The following is a 22,987-nucleotide window of genomic DNA, read 5'->3' as shown; positions in this document are numbered from 1 at the left end:
GCCCACAAGGCCCTTCCTCAGTGACCCGCTACACCACCTGTCAATACAGCAGCCAGATGTGCTGGGGGACTTGGGGCTGGCCCTGCCAGATGTGTCAAGCTTTCCAACACATCCGGCTTCCCCTCCGGCACATCGTGATTATTATTTAACACTTGCTTCTCCAGCATCTGTGAGTCCCGAGGATTACAGGCTGGGAGGCTCCAGCGTGCCGATCCAGCTTAAGGTCTGGGGGCCTGGAGTCCACTGCTCATCAAAGGGCCTGTTTCCTCAAGGACCCAGTGAGGACCTTTACAAGCCCTCTCGCAGTGATAGCCTAGAGCTGGAGGGAGGGCTTTTGTGGAGCTCTATCTGTTCCCCACTTTCTCATTAGGATCCCCTGTTAGCCTGGGGAGGAAAGTGAGGTGTGCAGCATTAACCCCATTTATAGATGAGGGATATGGGGCTCAGAGAGGGACACAGTGAAGAAGTAGCTGAGCTAGGACTTCAACCAGGCAGAGGAAACAGCATGTGCAAAGGCCCTGAGTCCAGAGGAGGCCTGATGTTTCCAGGATAGCCAGGAGGCCAGGGCAGCTAGAGTGGAGTAGACAGGAGGGAAAGTAGTAGGAGGTAAGTTCAGAGAGGTGAGAGGGATACAATGACATCACACAGAATAAAATACCATGGATAAATTAAACCAGAGAGGTAAAGGGGGCTTTGGTAGGCTATTGGTTTTTAGTCAGAGTGAGGTGGGAGCTGTTGAAGATCTTTGAGCAGAGGAGCAACACACAGTTGATTCCTGTTCTGCAGGATCCCTCTGGCTGATATGTCAAGAACAGACTGCAGCCAGAGGCGAGTAGAGAGGTAAGAGGGCAAGGGGGAAGGCCAGGAAACCAGGCGGGAGGCTCCTGCAGTGATCTGACGGCCACCACCCCTCCGCCCCTCTCTCTTCCCTTCCAATCTCCGTGTCAGGATTCCTGGGCTGCAGCCCAGTCTCCGTCAGCCACTAATTTGCTGGGTGACTTTAGGCAAGTCACTGGTGCCATCTAGGTTGTGTATTCTGTAGTCATAAAATGAGGAGCTTGGACCAGAAGATCGTGAAGGTTCTCCTGATTTCCAGTGACCCAGACCCCAACCTGCCTCTCCAGCCTCATCTCCCACCTCTCCCAGCCTCGAACTTCATGCTTCAGTGACCCTGAAATATTTGTAGTCCCCCCCCACACACACCATGCCATTTCATGCCTCCGTGCCCGTGCACAGGCTGTCCCCTCTGCCTGCAGTGCCCTTTCCCGCCATCCACCCTGCACGTGGAGAGCCATGTTCTTCAGCAGATCTCAAGCTCAGGTGGCATCTCCAAAGGCTTCCCCTGACCCACCCACCCCCACCTTCCTCAGTGACCCTGGGCACTTTGAAGGGCCATCCTGATCTCCGAGAGACATTAGAATAGAGTGGATGTGGACTCAGAGCTGGCTTCAAATGCCACCTGCGTCTCCGAAATCACCTAATGTTATTGAACCTCTGTTTCCTCATCTTTATTTTTTTAATTTCTTTTTTTTTTACATTTATTTATTTTTGAGAAACAGAGTGAGACAAAGCGTGAGCGGGGGAGGGGCAGAGAGAGAAGAGACACCGAATCTGAAGCAGGCTCCAGGCTCTGAGCAAGCGGTCAGCACAGAGCCTGATGCGGGGCTCGAACCCACGAACTGGGAGATCGTGACCTGAGCCGAAGTCGGACGCTCAACCGACTGAGCCACCCAGGTGCCCCTCCTCATCTTTAAAACAGAGATTATATTTCCTACTCCCAAGGTCAAGGTGAGGATTCAGTAAGAATGTAAAGCCCCAAACCCAGTGCCCAGCACGTAGTCACTGTCCGGGACCTGTGAAGCCAGATAGCTGCAGAGACTGGGCTGTCGAATGAAGATAGGGGTGGCCCTGGACAGTGTGGCCCCAGATTCCTGGAATGGCCCCGGCCAGGACTCCAGGACAGCCTCCCAGCAGCCCCACGGCTCAGAGGCATTCCTGTCCACCCTTCCTGTCACCAGCCAGTCCCTCCGCTCACCTCCTCCATCAGGGCCTGGTCAAAGCTGCCTGCCTGCAGCCACTCAGCACTTGAAAATGTCCTTAATTGCTTCACCAGAGTGGGGAGTCACCCTGCAGGCAGATAATTAAAAAGTTCAGAGCTTGATTAATTGGGAGGAAATTGGAGGAATGGGGCTGCCTGCGGGGCGTGCAGGAGCTCTCAGCCCCTGTGTGGGGACGGCACGAAGGGAGGCGGCCAGAGCCGGGACCTGTGGCCCTCACATAGGATCCAGGGCCTGGACAGGCCAGGCGTGAAACCTGCCTTTGCAGGATGTGGGGTTCAGGGCGTGGCTCCCCAGGAGACCGTGAGCTCCACTCCTACTCCACACATACACACAAATACAACTAGGGCAGAGAGGTCAAAAGACACATGACAATGGTCATGGAAGTTCTGATTACTCTGGCTTTGGGGCTGTGGGACCTACAGGCCTTCTAGCCTGTCGTTCAGTGAGGTGTCCAGAGGGCCTGCTCTGTGCCAGGCAGTGAGCAGGGCAGGCACGGTGTGGCTGCCTCATGATGCTCACAGTTGGGCAGGTGGAAAGGTGGGAGGTAGAGACAGGTATTAACCAAGTGCCAAGAAGCAGGAAGGTGGGATGGCTTGAGACCCCATCCCTGGGGCACAGGAAAGAGCTCTGGGGGCTCTGACATGGTCTGGAGAGCTCTGGAGGCCTAGAACAAAGTCTCCAGTCCGCCCACCAGTTGAGTGACCTTGAGCATAAGATTCTGTATTTCTGAACCTCAGTCAGTCAGTCAATACACACTTCCTGAGGCCTTCTGTCCGTCACCTCTCGGCCACTGGTGCTGGGGGGTTCCAGACATTGTGGGTGCCTGCTGCCACCAGGCGCAGGGCCAAGTGCAGGAGGCAGACACTTACAACCATTTAATCATGCGGCAGCAGAGGCAAAGTGACAGTGCTTCAGGAGCATGGGAGAGAGGCCCCAAACCCAGGCCCGGTCCGGGATGGTATCCTAGAAGAAGGCCAGAAGGTGATTTGGGTGGAGCCGAGCTGGAAGGATAAAAAGGAGTTAGCCAGGCTGGTGCTGGGGCAGAGGGAACGGCCTGAGCAAAGGCCCAGAAGGAGGACAGAACACAGCTGGTGGGGGAGCTGGAAGCCGCTGGCTGCAACTGGGGCCCAGGGTGCGGCTAAGAGGTGCCAGGAGCTCCGGCTGGCAAGGTGGACCATGGAGGGGAGGCCAAAGCAGGCTGGGCTCGCCACAGGCACGGGGATGCATTGAAGGGTCTCGAGCAGAGGAGGGACGCCACAGATGGCCGGTGTGGAAGCTGGCTTGGGGAGGCCCTGGGATCCCCCCCCTCAGGGAAAGAGGAGACGTGTTAACACGGTTCCTGCCGCTGCCTTCTGACTTCTGTCGTCCTGCCAGCTGCTGGCAGGGATCCACAGAGCCCAGGTCCCGGCAGGGGCAGGCGGGGGTAGCCTGGGCATGTGGGGGAGTTGGGGTGGGGGGGCGGCGGAGGCAGGATGACTGACATCCCCTGGGTGGTCCCAGGAGGAGCTACCACAGCAGGGGAATGAGCCTGAGGCACTCCCTGGACTTAACCTGGCCAGGCAGGGCCCCCCTTCTCAGGGGAGGAGACAGGGAGAAAGGTAGAAGATGCGGGGGGCACCCTTTGTCAAGCTGGAACACTGAGAGCCTCAGAGACAGGAGTTAGGAAGAACTGTGGGTCACAGCCTCTGACTGACTTTGGACGAGGCATTCCTCTCTGTGAGCCTCAGTTTCCTTATCTCTAAAATGGAGACAACACCTCCTACTGCACAGGGTGACTGTGCAGACTGAGTGAGGTTAGGAGCTGAGGAAGCTGCTGGCCCAGCACCAGGCAGGTGCCTGGTAGGTACACAGTGGTAGGAAGTCCCTCCTAGCCCAGAAGCTTGCCACCGGCTTCCAGCGTGGCTGTGCCCATGCCACAAAGGATCAGGCACCCTGCCCAGTTCAGTCCAGGGGGACTGACTCCACTGGTTTAACCTCAGTCGCAAGAGGAGGAAGCGTGCAAAATGCAAAAGCCACTTTGCATGGGGAAGACCCCCCAAACCCCCCTTGCTCCACCACGGGAATACCGCAAGCTCCGCTCAGACATAGTCACAGCACAACGCCCTGAAAATACACAGATCGGTTGATCCACAATTGAAGAACATAGGACCCAGGACTGGGTGCCTGAGCCTGGCCATAGCCGGAGTCCCACACCCGGGAGAGGCCATAGAGGCCAGCCCAGAGTGGGCAGGAAGTGGCCCCGGGCTCACAGAGCAAGGGGAGCAGGGAGCCACAGGGGCAGCCTAGCCCAGCCTCCCCTCTCTGGGCCCAGAACTCTCCGCCGCCCGCTCAAACTCCTCTCCCCAACCCAAACCCAGAACTTCTTGGAGACCCCAAGGCAGGAAAGTGAGCCGGCTGCCCTTCCAACCTGGCACTGCTGAGCCTGGAGCCCGCTCCCTCTGCCCAGAGTGGCCAGCAGTCAGGTCTGGTCAGGGGAAGGTGTGCCGGCCCCCTGCTCAGTCATGGCCTCTTACAGGCAGGGCCTGGGCCTTTGTCTCCGTGTCACGTGCCTGGCACATAACAGGGACTCAATACATGCCTATTGAATCAATTCGTAACTCAGCATCTCTCCGACTGGACACAGACTCCTGAGGGCAGGGACCACCACATCTTTTTTGTCTCTGTACCCCCAAGGCTTGGCACACAGCAAGTGGGGGGCCAAGAATGAACGGAGATAGTAACAGCAGACACTTGTGGAGGGCTCAGTGCGCCCTAGGCAGGCACTGCTGCCCGTGCTTTTTCTAGATTAACTCACGTCCTCTCCCCACCAAATAGAAGGTCGGTGTTATCATTCTCCCCATTATACAGACAAGGGTGCTGAGAGTGAGGTACGTTGTCCCTGGTCACACCGTTAGCCAGAGGCAGGCCTGGGATTCAGCCCGGGCAGCCGGCTCCACGGTCCACACCCAGGTTCCGTTTCATCAGACCTGCTGCTCGGGCGCTCGGGAGCTAGAAGGTGAAGCCGCCTCTGCCCGGACAGAGCCCTCTGCTCTACGGGACCCCCAGGGAGGCGGAGAAGCTCCTTCCCCACCCCCAAGGCCTGGCACACTGGGCCTGACGGAGCGTTTGACTCCACCGTGGCATCGGTCGTCTGGGGATTAAACCGGAGTCTCTGGGAAGACAGCAAAGGACCTGCGAGCCTGGCAGGGAGGCTGCAAAGATCACCCAGCGCCAATTAGCGGCCCCGCCGTGCCAGGTCCAGATGGAGCCCTGCCTCGGCCTGACTCAGGGCTCACTCGGTCAATTATCACCTATCCCGGAGCCCAGGGGGCAGGTGGGGAGAAAATCTGTTTCCCCATAATCCTCCTTCCCTCTCCCGGCCAGCTGCCATCCCTGCCTGGGGTTGCCTGGCCAAGGGATCTGGGCATCTGCAGAAGGCGGGCGCTGACTGGCTGCTTTGGTCCCAAGTCCCCAGGTGTGTGGGGCCAGGCTTCGCCTCTGTCTTGCTGAGTGACCCGGCAAGCCCTGTCCCCTCTTAGGCCTGACGACAGGGTCTCCAGTAATGACGTTCAAGCCGTGCGATAATTTCTACGTCCAGGAATACCTGAGCGCAAGGTTTTTGGAATCCCACAGACCTGGGGTCAAACCTCAGCTCTGTCATTTAGTAGCTATGTGACCTCGGCATCGCCATTTCACCTTCCCCCTTGCCAAGCCTCAGTTTCCTCGTGCGTACAAGGGGGAGGGGGGTGATAATGGTACCACTTCAGTGGGTGGTCAGGTGGATTTAATGAGAGATTCCGTGCCAATCACTTGCACTGGCCTCAGCACCTGGAAAGCACATGATAAATGAGAATTATTACCACCCTTGCACTCTGGGTGAGTAATAATAGCTAACATGTATATGGTACAGAACTTGCTGTGTGTTCTGTGTGGATATTAGCCCACCAAACCCACAGCCCCTGCTGTTGAGCCCCCCACCATCCACTCGGGGAGACAGACCTGCCCTCAGCTAGCAAACTGAGCTGACTGAGCACCAATTATGTGCCAGACCTGGCACTGGGGATGTGGAGACTGAAGACCCAGCCCCTCCCCCAACCAGGGTCCATCCACCGGGGAGCAGCACACAGATAAGTGGCGGAGGGGTGAGGTCCGTGGTAGGATGGAGCTGGTTGGTACCAGCCTGGCTTTCAAGAGCCAGCCATGCACATTTCTTCCCAACTCCACGTTCAGTTATCTCAGACTGGTAGCTTGAAATTTGTCCTAGTGGGAGCTTTGCCACCGAAATTGACAAAGGTGACCAATCAGGGCTTCCCGCCCCCCTTCCCCGCCCCAGAGGGCCATTGAGCAGGACACCACTGCCCAGAGAGTGTGTCTGATGTGCCACAGTAGGGGTCTGAGGTGTCTGCTGTAGAGAGTGGAGGCCGGCCTCCCAGAGGCGTCCATCTCAGAACCCCATCCCTGATGGGCAGAAGGACATTCAAGCAAAGGGGCCCTTGCACGTGCAGCCAGGGCATCTAGGGAACAGCAAACAGGCGAGAGAGGTGACCGATAGGGCCAGAGAAGTGTACCAGAGGGTCAGGTTACCAGAGACCGAGGACGTTTCTGGGACACGGGACTTCCAGTTTGAAAAGCAGGATGAGTTGTCACCATAAGGGGACAGCCCCCTGGGATGACCCATGGGGACAGAAGATGGGAAGTGGAGTGGGATCTGAGCAGCCACGGAGCCAGATGAAATTGACATGGTGACGGTGGCACCGAGCCTGGCATTTGCTTGGCCAAGTATTTTCTCATGGCACCCTGTAAGGGGCATATTCGTTTATGCGACAAGTACATGTATTGAGCAGCTACTATGCTCCCACCACTTTGCCAGGAGTTAGGGAACCAACGAGAGAGCCAGACAAACCTAGTTCCTCTTCCCCTCTGCAGGCACTTCCCAGGCAGGGAAAAGACATCACACATTTTATAAGCTGTTTTCTAATATAATTACAATTCGAGATGAGTGTCAACAAAGGAAACAGACTGAGTCAGAGTGTAATGAGAGAATCACTCTGGCCAGGGTGGTCAGGGAGGGCCTCTCTGGGAAGTGACATTAAAGCTGGGGCCTGAGAGGCGCCTGAGTGGCTCAGTCGGTTAAGCATCCAACTACACCTCAGGTCATGAACTCATAGTTGGTGAGTTCAAGCCCCATGTCAGGCTCTGTGCTGACAGCTCAGAGCCTGGAGCCTGCTTTGGATTCTGTGTCTCCCTGTTCCTCCCCCACTTGCGCTCTCTCTCTCTCTCTCTCTCTCAAAAATAAATAAAGATTTTTTAAAAATTAAAAAAAAAAAAGAAAGCTGGGGCCTGAAAGAAGAAGCAGGTCAACCATAGGAAGCAGAGACAGTGCTCCAGGCTGAGAGACAGCATGGCCAAAGGCCCTGAGGCAGGGGCACTCTTGCCAACCGAGGGGCTGGAGTGCAATTGAGTGAGAGAAGTGTCCAGAAATGCCAGGAAGACCACAGAGCCAGCCCGGTGGGCTTCTCGGACCAGGGCTGGGTGTGGGGTAGTTCTCAGTGCCACGGGGAGCCACCCGTGAGTTTAAAATAAGCAGAGTGTGGTGGGTCCGATTCATTCAGATCTCTCCCGTGAGTGTGGGGGATTAGAGGGGAGGCAGAAGTGGGTCAAGGAGAGCCACGCAGAGACTCTGACTGCATCCATACCTTGCACGTATCATCAGCCCCCTTTCCGGAGGAGGGGACTGAGTCTCAGAGAAGGCACCTGTCAGAGGCACGGCCTCCAGGTCCGTTTTCTTCCCAGTTCTGTGCATGAAACCCGGATGTTGGCAGGACTGAATGCCTTCGCAGCTGAGAAGCTAGGAGTAGCACATCCCCTAGGGCACTGGGCACTGAGGGCGGGCCGCGGTTCCTGACCTCTCTGTGGGCAAAGAGGTGGCAGACCAGAGCTGAGGGCCTCCCCCCCGCTCACACAGTATACCTGGTATCAGAATCTGCCTCTGCTGCTGAAGAGCCAGGTGTGTCTGCCCCTCTTTGGGCCTCAGTTTCCCCCAACGTCGGATAAGGGGGTTGCACTGGACGCTCTTGCAGCTTTATCACTACCCGTCACCTGCTAGGCACCCGGCATCGGACTGGGAATCCACAGTCCAGCCAGGCACTTAGAGGTTCATGACTAAGTAAGCAAAACAGGCACCTCTGGGACACCCGGGTGGCTCCGTCGGTTAAGCCTCCGACTCTTGGTTTCAGCTCAGGTCGTGATCTCACAGTTCATGAGCTCGAGCCCTGCATCACACACTCTGTGCTGACGATGCGGAGCCTGCTAGGGATTCTCTTTCTCCCTTTGTCTTTGCCGCTCACACACCCACACCACACACCCTCTCGCTCTCAAAATAAATAAATAAACATTAAAAAAAAAAAGAGAGAGAGAAAGAAGCCTTCCCTCCAGGAAAGGCTTCCTGGAAGAGGGGGTACCTAAGCCAGGTCTTAAAGGGGTGTAGGAGTTTGATGACAAGGGGAAGGCATTGCAGGGAATGAGGGCAGGGTGGACAGAGGCTGGAGGTGTGGAGGCAGGCCTGGGGCAGGCACCACATGTATCGGACTGTGCGGAACAGCACAAAGCTCAGGGTGGTGGGCACTGAGAGGCAGGCAGGTGCCAGCCCTGGGGGCCTGGGGGCCCTGAGCAGTTTGGGGAGCTGTTGCGGATTTTTTTTTTAATAGCAGTTTTATTGTGACGTGAGGCACATACCATAGAATTCAGCTAAATTGTACAATTCAGTGATTTTTGGTGTATTCATAGAATTGTGCAACTGTCACTGCAGTCAATTTTAGAACACGTTCATCACCTCAGAAAGAAACCCTCTTGCCCATTAGCGGTCACTCTCCATTCTCTGCTCTCCCCTGTCCCTGGCAACCACTAAGCTACTTCTGTCTCTAGAGATCGCTGCTCTGGACACTTTTAGATAAAGGGAAGCATACAACATGTAGCCTTTTGTGACTGGCTTCTTTCACTAAGCACAGTGTTTTCAGGGTTCATCCACGTTGTAGCACGTATCAGTGTTTTATTCCTTTTTACGGCCAAATAATATTCCATTGTGTGCCATTGTGGATTTTTAAGTGGCACAAAAAGGTTTGTACTTTAGAAAGCTGGCTCTGGAGGGTGGGCAGGAGGAGGCCAGATGGCCATGAGAGGCTAAGGAGTAGGTAAGAAGAGCTTTCTGGATGCCCGCATGGGTGGAACAGTAGGAGGGAAGAGCCAGGACGGGGCACTGCTGAGTGGGGGGAAGACCTGATAATTGGCCGCAGGGGGTGAGGGGAGGGAGGAGGCATCCAGGGTTCCGGGGGACTGGGTGGAGAGTGACGTCACCTTGCAAGACGAAAGAGTGGGTTTTGTGAAGCACGGTGCCGAGAGATACAGAAACCATAGCCGCCCAGTGAGAAGGCGGAGGGGTGTCCAGCCGGACACCTAAAAGAGGGAAGGCTTCTGAAGGAGGCAGCCTGGGGAGTCTGAGATGGGGCCAGGATGTGGTGACTGGGAAGGACAGCCAGGAAGGTGGCCCAGATGGAGGGGCTGGCACGGCACAGAGGAGACTGTGGGCAGCCACTCACCAGCCAGGCCCCGGGAATTACCAGCAGATGGGAGAGATGTGCTAAGCTGGGCCGGCTCTTGCCCGAAAGGGAGCCAGGAGGGCCCTGATCTTGGGATCAAAACCTTTTGGCATCTATTAGGATGGTCCTAGACCCCCCCTTCACAGGAACCCTGTACCCCCACTTTACAGCAGAGGAAACTGAGGCTCAGAGAGATCAATCACTTAACAAGAGCCAGAGCTGACTGGATAGTGCCAAGATGGCCCTCTTTATCCAGACAGCAGGGAAACTCTGGTGCCTGAGAGGAAAGTAAGAAGGAAGGAGGGCAGGAGGACTCAGGACCCCAAAGCCAGTGCAGTCAAGTGGAGAGAGCTCTGGGCACCCACCCAGGAGCTGCCAATCCCTGCCCAGCACTCGCAGACCTTTGACAACAATGCAAGTTGCATAAGGGCAGTGTAGTGTGGTGGTTAGGGAAGCCTCTAGAGTCAGACCACCCAAGATTGAATCTCAACTGTGCCACGGTAAGCTCACATCCTAGCAAATTCCTCCACCTCTGTGCCTTCGTGCCTCCATCTGAAAATGCAGGTGATAACACTCCCTCCATCACAGGGCTGGGTAACGACTGGATGAGTTACTATGGGTTAAGTACTTAGCACAGTGCCAGTATTTAGTAAGTACTCAGTAAGGGCTGCCTGGGTGGCTCAGTCAGCTGAGCATCCAACTCTTGATTTCAGCTCAGGTCCTGATCTTGTGGTTTGTGGGATCGAGCCCCCCACATCAGGCACTGTGCTGAGAGCACGGAGGCTGCTTAGGATTCTCTCTCCCTTTCTCTTTCCCTCTCTCTCTGCCCCCCCACCCCCACCCTGGCTTGCTCTCTCTCCCTCTCTCTCTCTCTCTCTCTCTCAAAATAAATAAACATTTTCAAAAACTACTCGGTAAATGTTGGCTGCTTCGTATTTACACTCTGAAGGCCTGGTATCCCCATCTGTACAGCAGAAGCCCTAAAAACTCCCCAGAGCACTCAGTGCCATCCTCCTTGGTGTCACTGTGGCCTGAATGGTTATGTCAAAGTCCTGACTTGGCCCTTGCCTGGCAGTTTCTTAAGGACTGGACTGGAGCTGGCTCTTCAGGATCCCCACAGGGCCTGGTCCAGGTGACATCAGCCAGTGTCGCTGTCTGTTAAGTCGGTTGCCACCTTCTGGAAGCCCCCTCCAAATGGCAGGTAAACTAGGACCCCAGGGGGAGGGTGCTGCTTCCTAGTGTCCCAGGGGGACTTGTGTGTGGCTTATTTACTGCACGCTTGTGTCATCCAGCAAAGCCCTGAGATTGTAACCACAACCTTTCCCCACCCCCATGCCAGACACTGGCCATCGCATGGAGTCCACTTTATGGGGTAGATGCTCTCTCAGCAATGAGAAAACTTTAGCTCAGAGAAGGTGAACTACTTGTCTGAGGTCACCCAGCAGATTGGTATTTGAACCAGATACCGTTCAATAATGCCAGGAATTATTCCGGGAATTTTTGCCTAAATTAACCAGTGTGATCCTCACAGCAATTATAGAACATAGATGCTGTTGTCCCCATTTTGCAGGAAGGAAATAGCTTAAGCGACTGGCCCGAGGTCATACTGCTGGGGATTGGCCAAGCAGCCTGCACACCAGCCACCGTTCTCCACTGCCTTCCTGCTCGCACGATCCCCAAAGCCCAAGCTCTTCCCGCTTAGGCAAGGCAACTTCAAGCGGTGTTAATGGAGCATCTGCTGAGTGCTGGGTTCTGTGCTGGGCACAGGGGAAGGAGCCGTGAATCAGACAGGGCTCCGATCCTGAGGGAGCCAAGAGCACGGCCAGGGGACCCCTTGATGAATAATTATGGCAGGGGAGTAAAGCTTTCCGATCTCAAGTAACAGAAGCCCCAAAGAGGGTGGGGTCTCCGAGGCTGGAGCCGGTTGAAGACTTGAGAGGAGGGCAGTTTGCTAAGATGGGAACTTGGAGGATAAGCTTGGAGACTGGGGCTGGAAAAATAATTGAGGGAAATTTATGTTAGCCACTTACATATGAGGAAAGTGATGCTCTGAGAGGCAGAGATGGCTTGCCAAAGGTCACACAGCACACAGGCATGGAATGTGAGCGTCCCTGGCCCGGGGACAGTGTAGCCGCATTTCATTCCAAGGAGGAACTTGCCTGTTGCAAAGCTCTTCCCCATCCGCCTTCTCAGTTACCCCTTCCATGATCCTCCCTCCCAAGATCACAGCAGAGGTGGGATTATGAACCCCAGTAAGCAGGAGAAGAAACAGGCCAGGAAAGGGACAGGGCCTGGACCCCAGGCCTCCCGATTCCCAGCCCAGGGCTAGGAGGAAGACGGTAGGGTGGATTTGCACACTGGTCCACATAGGACTGGTCATTTCTTGTAGAACCTGAGCCCTGAGCTGCAGGGCCTGAACCCAGATCCTGAGCAGTCCCCCCAGAGCAGGGAAGAAGGCGGAAGCCTCTGGAAGAGCCCTCTTAGATGAACATGCCCATCAAGTGCAAACACTTCCCTCCTCAGGCTGTCCCTGGTATTGCAGGCTCCGTTTAGCGAAATAAGTTGATCAAACACCTGCTGCACTAACAGCTAGTACTCATTGGGCACCCACACTGTGCAAGGCCTCGTGCCATGTACCTCACACACTATGCCAGATTCCCCCAATGGCTTTCAGAAATAGGTCTTAGGATCATGATTTTACAAATAAGGAAACTGAGTCTCAGAATGCGTAAGCCGCTTCTCTATGGCCACACAGCTAGTAAAAGGCCCATCTGGGACTCAAACCCAGTCCTGTCCACTTCCAAAGTCAGTGTTCTTTCCTGCTATACCCACGTCATCTTTCTACATGCCCCGCACTTTGCTACTGTAATGTAATCATCCTCAATCACCTGGAAGCCAGGAATCTAGTTACAAGAATCAGGGTTCAGCCAGACATTAGTGAGCAAGACTGGGCCATGGGCGCTTCCCCAGACCCCTTCAGGGTCTTCGGAATAAGTCAGGATTGACCCTGGAAGCTGTGGCTCAGCCAACCTGGAGTATTTGAAGAAGGATTGCTAGGGGCCCCAGCTGAACCCATAGACAGCTTCAGAGACAAGACGCCAGGTAGCCTGGAACCTTCTGGGCACAGAAGGGACTGCCAGGTTGGAGCCTGGAGGCCCCCAGGAGCTTTAGGAGATGGGACTTCCCAACAACTGCACTTCGCGGCCCCTCCGTGATGCCGTGTGGCGTCTACGAGAAACTTCAGGGTCTCTCCATGCCTTGTGACCTCTGAGCCCTCCTCCGGTTTCTCCAGCAATTCTCCTTGTCTTCTGTCCCAGGTTGCCCATCTGGAACCTTCAAGGCCAACCAAGGGGACGAGGCCTGCACCCACTGCCCCATCAACAGCCGGACCACTTCCGAAGGGGCGACCAACTGCGTCTGCCGCAACGGCTACTACAGAGCAGACCTGGACCCCCTGGACATGCCCTGCACAAGTACGTTCGGGGCCTCTCGGGAGCAATGCCTGACCGAGTCCCGAGGCCACGTGCAGAAAGCTCAGAGCAAGGGCTGGACAGCCGTCGGGCTGCAGCCAGCCTTTCCCGAGAGGGGAGCAGCCAATCACCTGATGGGAGGGGAAATGAAAAGCCGTTTGGAAAAGGACCATCCTGGGGTGGTTGGATTGCCAACAAGCAGCTACCAGGGAGCTGGCATCTGGCTCCTTACCTCCTCCTGCCAGTCACATGGAGGATAAAGTCAAGGTCTCGATTCACAAAGGGACAGTAAATGGGAGGCTTGGCAGAAGGAGAGCCAACCTGGTGTCTGTGACAGAAGAGGCTGCCCAGTGTTCTAACCTGGTGGCGGCCGCCTGAATCACAGGCCAGCGTTCTCAAAGAAAGGGATGACTACGAGGGCAATCTCCCCACCCCTGGATCAGACAGGAATGGCATTCAGCTGCAGGCGACAAGAGACAGAGCTGACCCCAGTGACGTAAACCATAAGGATTTATTCTCTCACTTCACAGAACCCCAAAGATAGGTACCCCTGGGATAATTGTGGCAAATCCGCGAAGTTCTCTGGGACCCGGCTCACTCTTCCTGCCCTGCCATCCTCGGCATGTGGCTCCTCTCCTTCGGGTCACTTCCTAGTCCAGCATTGCTGCTGAAGCTCCAGCCATCACACACATTCTAGACGGAGGAAGGAGGAAAGGGACATAGGCACATTTTATAGCTGTGCCCTTTTAAGAAAAGGTCCTAACCAAAAAACCTCTGCCGTATCTCAGTGGTCAGCACTTAATCACAGGAGGCTGGGAAATATAGTCTTCTGGCTGGACATATTGCCCCCCCCCCCCCCAAATAAAATCGGGATGCTATTAGAAGGAAGAAGGGGAAATAGATATCAGGTGGGTGTAATCCCCAACACAAAAAGACTGGTCCTGGTCCCGGTAACAAACACCAAGGAGGTTGGAGTCCAGGGAGAAAGGGTTGAGCAGATGTGCAGCAAGATGAGAGTTATATTCTAGAAGCATCTCTCTGATGGGTGGAGGGGAGAAAGGATGCGAAGGAAGACTTTGGGGGCCTGGGCTGGAGCCAGGGCAGTGGGCAGAGAGCCGTCTCTTGGGGAACGTACCTCCACAGCCCCCCACTGACCGAAACCTCTCCCCACCCTCAGCCATCCCCTCCGCACCCCAGGCGGTGATCTCCAGTGTCAACGAGACCTCCCTCATGCTAGAGTGGACCCCGCCCCGCGATTCAGGAGGCCGTGAGGATCTCGTCTACAACATCATCTGCAAGAGCTGTGGTTCAGGCCGGGGCGCCTGCACCCGCTGTGGGGACAACGTGCAGTATGCACCCCGCCAGCTGGGCCTGACCGAGCCGCGCATTTACATCAGTGACCTGTTGGCTCACACCCAGTACACCTTCGAGATCCAGGCCGTGAACGGTGTCACCGACCAGAGCCCCTTCTCGCCTCAGTTCGCCTCCGTGAACATCACCACCAACCAGGCAGGTAAGCACTTCAAATGCACGCTCCGGGGGCAGGGCCGCGCCCTGCTGTGCAAACCAGTATCCCGCCAGCCCTCATCAAAGACCCTCTCGCCCCTGTGGAGTGGCTTCTGCTTTTCCAAGGCTGTACTCACCTGGGAGGGTAAGCGTTTACCTGTCCGTTGTCATGGTGTTCGTAATAACCGCTGTCGTTTGGTGAATGTGTGTCGTTGAAGGTAAGCGTGAAGCTGCTATAACAAAAAGGGTTCAGTGGCTTAAAGTTAACACAGAAATTCAGGCTTCTCCCCTGTGAGAGTCCACAGGTGAGCAATCCAGGTTAGTGGGTAGATCGGATCCACTTGGAGACGCGGGGGCCCGGGTTCTTCCGTGTGCGTCAGCGCCCCCCACGCCCCCTGCCTGTGCGCACGACCGATGCTGAGGTGCGGGCCTGTCTGTGCTCCGGCCTGCGGGGAGGGTGGGAGAGAGAGGACGCAGGGCCACAGTAATGTTCCAAGCCGGGTAAGCGGGAGTGGCACCTGTCGCTTCTGTGCACCTTCCCCCGGAAAGAGCTTGGTCATGTGGCCTCACCGAACCACGGAGGAGGCCAGGGGATGCGACCCCTCGAAGCCTAACTTAGACCTCTCCCAGTGGGCGGTGGGGACACGGCCAGGAGACATCTAGCAGTTTCCACAGGTGTCTTCTGTGAGCCTCCCGCCCACTCCAGTTCAACTCAGGCAAACTTTCCTCCCTCAGCTCACCTTTCACCCCACGTCACTCCGTCTTCTGCCCTACTTCCCTCATAGCAAAAAAAAGTTGCCAAACAAGGTAGTCTCACCACTGCTGCCATTCCCTCCTCAGTCCACTCCACGCAGGCTTCTGGCCCCTTCTCTCCACCAAGACCACTGTCCTCTGGGTCGCCAGTGACCCCCATGTGCCCAGGTCCAGGAGACACTTCCCAGCCTCATCCCCCAACCAAGGGCCACATGAGATTTTCAAGGACCTCATGGGACCTATAGGCTGAAAACTGAGGGTGCCCCTCAGTTATTCAGTCAACAACCCTTGCCCAGCTTCCGCTGTGAGCATGGTCTGGGGGGCCCTGTCCAAGGAAGGGCCAAGGGAGGCCAGGCTCCGGGAGAAAAGGTGAGTGGGCTGAACATTCCCTAGAGTTTCTCATTCAGTAGGTCTGGGTATGGCTCGAGAAGCTGCATCTCTAACAATCTCTCAGGTTATCCTTCTGATGTCAAGTGAGACCCACACAGTAAGTGCACAAGGGATCCAGAGATATAGGTCTAGGGACGCTTCCTGTAAGAGGCAGGATTTGACCTGTAGTTTAAAGGAACAAAAAAAATTTTAAGGGAGTGATAGAAAGGAATGTCTTATGGGGCACCTGGGTGGCTCCATCAGTTAAGCGTCCAGCTTTGGCTCGGGTCATGATCTCATGGTTTGTGGGTTCGAGCCCCACATCAGGCTCTGTGCTGACAGCTCGGAGCCTGGAGCCTGCTTCATATTCTCTGTCTCCCTCTCTCTCTCTGCCCCTCCCCTGCTTATGCTCTGTCTCTCTCTCAAAAATAAATAAAAACATTAAAAAAAAAAAAAAAGAATGAGGAAAGGCATGAACAAGGACATGGAAAGAAAGGGGCCAACCAGCTCCACCTGGCTGAGGGGTACTTTCTATACATGACCTCACTGCATACCCCCAGCTTCCTTGAGTAGGAGACATCCATGCCCCCATTTGACAGACGATGGTCAGAGAAGTTGAGTCACAAAGCAGGAAGGGTAAGAGACAGGAATTAACTAGGACAAACAGATGGTGCCTGGGCACAATCCAGGGTATGTCCGAGGACATTGGGTTTGATGGTGTGTGAGAGCAAGTGCATGTGTAAGAATGTGTGGGTGCATCACTGTATGTGTTTGGGCGACCATGTGTTTATGATTGTGATTACATGTTCTGTGGCCATGTGGCTTCTTATTTATACATGCATTCATGAGCATGGGTGTGTCTGAATGTGAGGGGCTTGGAGGGGGGTGTGTTTGAGCACGAATTTATACGTATGAATGTGGTCGTGCCTCTCTGTGTGTTTGTGTATGAGAAGGAGTGTGGTTTTGTTTGTGAATGGTTGCGGCCTCGCTGTGGCCAACAGGGCATATTTGTGAGCATGTGCCTGCAGTTCTTGTGGGGTCATGGGTGCATTTAAGCCCCGCTCAGATTGGGGGTCCGGATGGAGCTGACTCAAGGCAGGCAATCTGAGAGAACCAACAGCTGTTGGTAAAGACACCTCACAGATTATGAAGCCTCAGCTGTGAGGCTGTCCAACTGGACAAAGCTCTGAGGTAGGGAAGCCCAGGCTCCTGGTAGAGGGGGGAATGAAGGTAGAGGAGAGGGAGTTCTTTCCCTGGCTGTAGCAGCCTCTCTTGGACCTATTTGGGAGCCCTGAGGGAGGCCTACTCAAGAAGCCTCAGCTTATTAGCTGCAAGGAGTAGAGTCTGGCTGCTTGAGCTGGACCCTAGTTCCCAGAGATTAGAGATGGAACAGAGTGGAAGTGAGAGGCTTCCAGAGGAGAAGGTGCAAGGGGGAGCCCTCAGGATTGAAAGACAGATGCAGTGAGAAACAAGCACCGGATTCAAACCTGAGTTTGAATCCCAGCTTTGCCACTGATTTGCTGCATGACCTCAGTGTATCAGTCAGCTATTGCTGTAACAATGCTGCATAACAAAACCACCCCAAAACTTAGTAGTTTACAACAATGAACATTTATTTTCTCACTCACTAGTCTGTGGGGCAGCTAGGGTTTAGCTACTCTGCAGCAGGGCTCTCTATTCTGGGCAGGACTCCAGAATGTGGGTTGGATTCAGTCTGTTCCATATGTCTCCCATTCCCCTTGGACCAGCAGCCACCCAGGCTCGTTTCTCTTATGGTGAATGCTGGGAGCACAAGTGGCCGGGCCAAGCCATGCCACACAAACACATGCCTCTGCTTGGGACACAGTCACCAACAGCAAATGAACCCTGCAGAGTTACTTGGCAAAGGGTGTGGGTGCACAATCCTGTTCCAAGAGGCAGAGCTGAGATAACTGATCCAACCCATCACACTCGTGAAAACCACTGCCTCCCTCGGGGCCTCCATTTTTCCACCAAATTGTGCATCAGGACTATACGAGAGCTTTTCCGGAACACAAGTTCTTGGCCCTACCTCAGACCTGCTAAATCAGAATTCCTGGAGTGGGCTCCAGGAATCTGCATTTGTAACAAGTGGCTCAAGTATTCCTTACCGTGAGACAAACTCGGGAAACCCGGGTCTAAGCGGGTCTAAGCCCCTGTATGCCCTCAAAGCCCTGGGGCTTTCTAGATCACAAACACCCTATCTCCCTCCTCTTTGTTTCAAGCCCCTTGACAAGCTGACTCTCTCACAGATGGTCAGAGCCCAGCTGGGGCCTGTGCAGCCACACCACGCCCTCAGCACATTATCCCCATTTGCCAGATAAGGAAACAGAGACCCGGAGAGATAGAGCCATTTATGCGAAGTCCCACGAGTAAGTGGCCTCAACTAGGATATAAACTCAGAACTATGTGACTGCAAATCTATACTAGAGAAGACAGAGTTCCTGCCCTTGGGGATTGATGCCCTGGTTGGAAAGACTGGATACAGCATCTACATTAAAGATGGAATGAATAAGGGCCCAAGGATGTATATGGGGAGGTGAGAGAGATCACAGGCAGGAAAGATCATTTCCTCCTGGAGAACAGGAGGAGGGCAAGTCATGGAAGGCTTCCTGGAAGAAGAGGCATTTGAGCTTGGCTTTGGAGAATGGAGAAGCTTGTAAGAAAAAGAGATGGAATCCTGCAGGGAGGAAGGTGTCCCAGGGGAGGGAAGTGCGGGAGGCAAGCCGGAGGGAGAGTTCTTTTTGTTCCTCTGCGCATGTTCCCTCTGCCTGGATTGCTTTTCTCCTCACTCTTCTTTCAGACTTTAGCTCATCTTTATTGGCCTTCCTGACTTGGTCACACCCCCAGCACCATGGCCCTCAAGCTTCCCTGGTTGAGATTTTAGCCTTATGCCTTTGATCGTGGCGTTCCTGTCTGTCTCCCCCGCCATCAGCACGTGATGGTACACAATGGGTCTGCTTTTCCTCACCACGGTTTTCCCGGCACCTGGCCAGGGGCACACCACAGTGAATGCTCAGTGAACATTTGCAGAAGGGCTCAGGGAAGCATGGAGTGAGGTGGGGTGTAGAGAATTACGATAGGCTGGAAAGCAAGGCTGGGGACTTGATTTCCAGACAAATGCATTCAGTGGTCGGTTTTAATCAGACCCTAAAATTCAACATATAAATATCTAACTCATTGCCTTAAAAGGAAAAAGTATTCTTTTTGGGCAAGTGACTGGGCCTTGCTCACACTCCCTTGGCATTCACTGGGGCCAGAGCTGCCTTCTGACTTCATAAAGCCGTCATGCCACCTTCGAACCACACTCCGCCATCCTGGAACGCCTTTCCGCCCTGTTTTCATGCGTGCTCTCAGGGCCCCCTGGAGAAAGGAGGCCAGGCTGGGCCGCACATCCCCACTTGAAGGAGGAAGAAACAGGCACGAGGAGAGGCCAAGCATGTGCCCAGGGCCACTCAGCTGGGAAGGGGCAGACGCAGGATGCAGTCTGCTGTCCAGAGTCTGTGGCCCTCGACACAAACAAGCAAGACAACCCAGGGGATGGGAGGGAGGAGCACGGGCATCGGGGCAGGCGTCCGAAGAGAGCCTCTCTGTGGAGGTGGTATTTAAGCGGAGATCCAAATCACAAGGCGGTGACGGCCTTGCAGACCCGGGGCGCGTGTGGCACTTCTGTAACGTGGGGCTCGTCCTCAGGGACAGCGTCCAGTACTCTTGGCCGCCCTCCGGGGCTATGATGGATACCACCTCACCCGGAGCAAGCTCCGGGCAGCCGTGCCCCTGCCCAGTTTGAGACGGGCCGGGAAGGGTCTGGGTTTGGGAGTCTGGCACACAAACCTGGCTTAGGATCAAGCCCGGATGCTCTCTGGCACAAAGCCTTAGCTGAGTCACTTAGCCCACATCTGAACGCATCTCCTCGTGAGTGTCACCGCCCCTCCTTGCGGGACGGCTGGGATATTCTGAGGTCATGTCTCAAGGTGCCTCCCAGGCTGCCTCCCAGGCTGCCTGCCTGCAGCAGGCAGAAAGCAGAGCTCGTCTTTTATTCACCCGGGTCATAATAATGGCTCGCATCTATCGAGTGTTTACTGTGTGCCAGACACGGGCCCAAGTCCTTGGCGGTGAATCTTCACATCGACTCCATGAGGTGGGCCCTCTTCTTATCCTGTCTCATGGGTGAGGACAGTAAGGCATCGGGAATATAGGGACTTGCCTGCAGTCACCAGGCAGGCAGCGGCACAGTGAGTAACGTCACCGCATATTTGGGGCCCCGTGCTGGCCGGACTGAAGCTTCTGCAGAAGTGGGGCAGGCTGTGCGCATGGGCCCATTCACACCACAGCCTGGCTGGCAAATGCAGTCTTTGGCATCTCCTATACTCAACAGTAGATTGGCCAGTTAGGAAGCTCCCCTGTTGTCACATCCTAGCGGGTCGTGTGGGCAAAAATGCGTCCTCAGTGCTGAGCTCGGCCCTCGTCCCACACCGCCCTTTCTGAGTTGTGTGACCAGGCTGCATGGGAGACGTCTCTCCTCCGAGCCTCAGTGTCCTCACCTTCAAAATGGGTATTGATCTATCACTGCAGCTTTGCCAGATGGTGTCCGGATTAGCAATCATGTAGACAGAGCACCTAGCACACGGTAAGTACGTGGATAAGACATGTCAGCTAGGCCTCAAACAAAATCGGAAGGTGTCTCAGTTTCCTACTGGTGCTATGACAAAATACCACAAACTCAGCAGCTTAGAATGAGACACAGCTCCTGTCTCACAGCTCTGTAGGCAGAAGACTAGTCTGGATCCCTTCAGGCCCAAATCAAGCTGTCGGCAGGGCCACATTCCTTTCTGACGGCTCTAAGGGATGATCTGTTTCCTTGCTCGGTCAGGTGCCAGCAGAACTCAGTGCCCCGGGACGGTAGGAGCGAGGTCTCCCTTTCCTCGCCGGCTGGCAGCTGCCCTTAGCCCGCAAGACCCTCTCTCCAGCCCCTGCACGTGGCCCCCCCAACTCAGAAGCTTCAACAGGGCGTCAAGTGTCTTCACGCCCCAGCTCTCCGGTTCTCTGACTCTCCGCTGGGAAACGTTCTCCTCCTTTAAGGGCTCAATAGATTAGATTGGGTCTACCTGGATAATCCAGGATAATCTCCCCACCTCAAGGGCCATAACCTTAATCGCATCGGCAAAGTCCCTGTTGCCACGTAAGGTAACATATTCACAGATTCTGGGATTAGGATGTGGGTATCTTCGGGGGTCTGCCTGTCGTCGAAGGTAACATAAGCCAAATTAAAGCACATCAGCATCGGCAGGGGCCCTGCAGGGCAAACCTTTTTTTTTTTTTAGAGAGAGGAAGACTGAAGCCCAGAGAGGTTCCTAAGTAGCTGTCCAGGATGACACAGCAGGTCCGTGGCAGAGCCAGTCTCCAGACCCTGGCCCGGTGTCACGGCCCCTGCCCGTGACACCACTCCACATGGCTTTCTCATGGAAAGACTTTCAACTTTCCAAAGCCCCTTCTGCCAGCGTGTTCTCCTCTGATCCTCCCGCCCTCCTGGGAGGCGGGCATACAGTGGCTTCGTCTCTAGAACTGGCACGAGCGTGTACTCACCTACTTCTCTTCCTGGGGGCCAAGAGGATCAGAAGGAGATATGGGCCAAGAGAGCCCCCGGTGAGGCCCAGGCCTGGGGAAATGAAGAGAGAGGGAGAGGGCACTTCCCTCCCCAGGCCGAGCCCTCTGCACGCATCGGCCTCTTTGATCCCCCCAAGCTTTCTGCGGGGAAGGCACTGCTGGTCTAGAGTAGCAGTTAAGACTGAGTTTGGCTGCATATAACAGGAAGAAAAGTAAGAGATGCTGTTTGACAATCAACCACAACACCAACGGCATAAAAACAAGCGTTCACCTAGCTCACAGGTCTCCAGATTGGCCAGGTGGGTTGCGGGGGGGGGGGGGGGGGGGGGGGCAGGCATATTCATACGTTTGCACTCCCTCTACTCCGGGGTATTTGGCAGCTCTTGGGATATTTTCAGGGCATTATGGCATGTTTGAGGTTGACTGCTGTCAGACTGTCAGGATGGTCCTGGCTGGGACAACAAGGGCAATAACTCTGTTCTCTGTGTCTCTTCTTCATCAGGTCGGCCTGGGCATGTTCTTATGGCAATCACAGGGAACCAAGACAGCCGGCAGACATATGCAAGGGCTTTTCAAGCTCTGCCTATATCATGTTTGTTTATATCCCATTGGCCAAAGCAAGTCACATGGCTAAGCCTAGAGTTGGGGGGCAGGATTACACAAGTTATAGGGCAAAGAGTATAGATACAATGAGGTGGTTAATAATACAACCAATCTACCATCGTGGCTTAGACAAAACGGAGGTTTATTTTTCTTATATGTAAAAGATGTCAGAAGACAGGAGTTTGGGCAACTCCATGGAATCATGATGGATCCAGGCCCCCCGGCGCACAGCCTCTTGTCCTTTATAGGCCAAAATGGTTACAAGAGCTCCCGCTATCACATCCATGTTCCAGGCAGCAGGATGGAAGAAAGAGAGTGAGAAGGCTCTTCCCTTTGAAAAAAACTTCCTAGAGGTCCCACATATTACATTAGCTTTATGTCTCATTGGCACACATATTGTCACATGGCCACTTATAGCTACTAGAGAGTTTAGGAACATGTAGTCTGTTATTTGGGCACAATGTGCCTAGCTAAGAACCAAGTTTTGTTAATTTGACAAAGAAAGAATGGGTATTTGGTAGGCAGTAAGTCATATCTGCCACATCCCATTTTACGAGTGAGGAAACTGGACTCAGAGTGAAAAGTAACTTGCCTGAGGTCACACAGTCACCTGGGCATTAGAGAGCTAGGATCTGAACCCTGAATGCTGCCTCTTCTCCCTTCGACCACCGTCACCACCATTCAAGAGGCTTTCTGAGCTCTCAGCTACTCACAGGGCTGCTTAAGAGTCTGAACAGCCCAGGGGCACCTGGCTTGCTCAGTTGGAGGATCAGGCGGCTCTCGATCTCAGGATGGTGAGATCGAGCCCCATGTTAGGTGTAGAAATTACTTAAATTAAATAAATAAAAATTAAAAAAAAAAAAGGGTCCGAGCAGCCCAGACAACGACATATGGCCGACGTCCCGCGGCCCCTTACTCTGGACCAAGTCTTATGCTAAGCACTTTACATGCTGGTTTTCATTTAACCTCCCAACATCCATGCCATTGCCCCCATTCTGTAGAGGAGAAACTGAGGCACTGAGGGGTG

At 54.6% G+C, this 22,987-nt stretch overlaps 1 protein-coding gene across 1 annotated transcript in view; it reads left to right on the top strand.

Annotated features, from left to right (window-relative positions):
* Positions 1-22,987, top strand: part of EPHB2 (EPH receptor B2) — a 126,240-nt gene that overhangs the window by 66,513 nt on the left and 36,740 nt on the right. The window contains 2 exon segments of the mRNA XM_049617853.1: positions 12,952-13,107; positions 14,282-14,617. Coding sequence (XP_049473810.1) covers positions 12,952-13,107; positions 14,282-14,617 — 492 coding nt within the window.

This window comes from Panthera uncia, assembly GCF_023721935.1.
Source record: "Panthera uncia isolate 11264 chromosome C1 unlocalized genomic scaffold, Puncia_PCG_1.0 HiC_scaffold_4, whole genome shotgun sequence".
Lineage (NCBI taxonomy): Eukaryota > Metazoa > Chordata > Mammalia > Carnivora > Felidae > Panthera > Panthera uncia.
The sequence above is the reverse complement of the archived record's forward strand: the minus strand, read 5'-3'. Positions and strand labels throughout refer to the sequence as shown.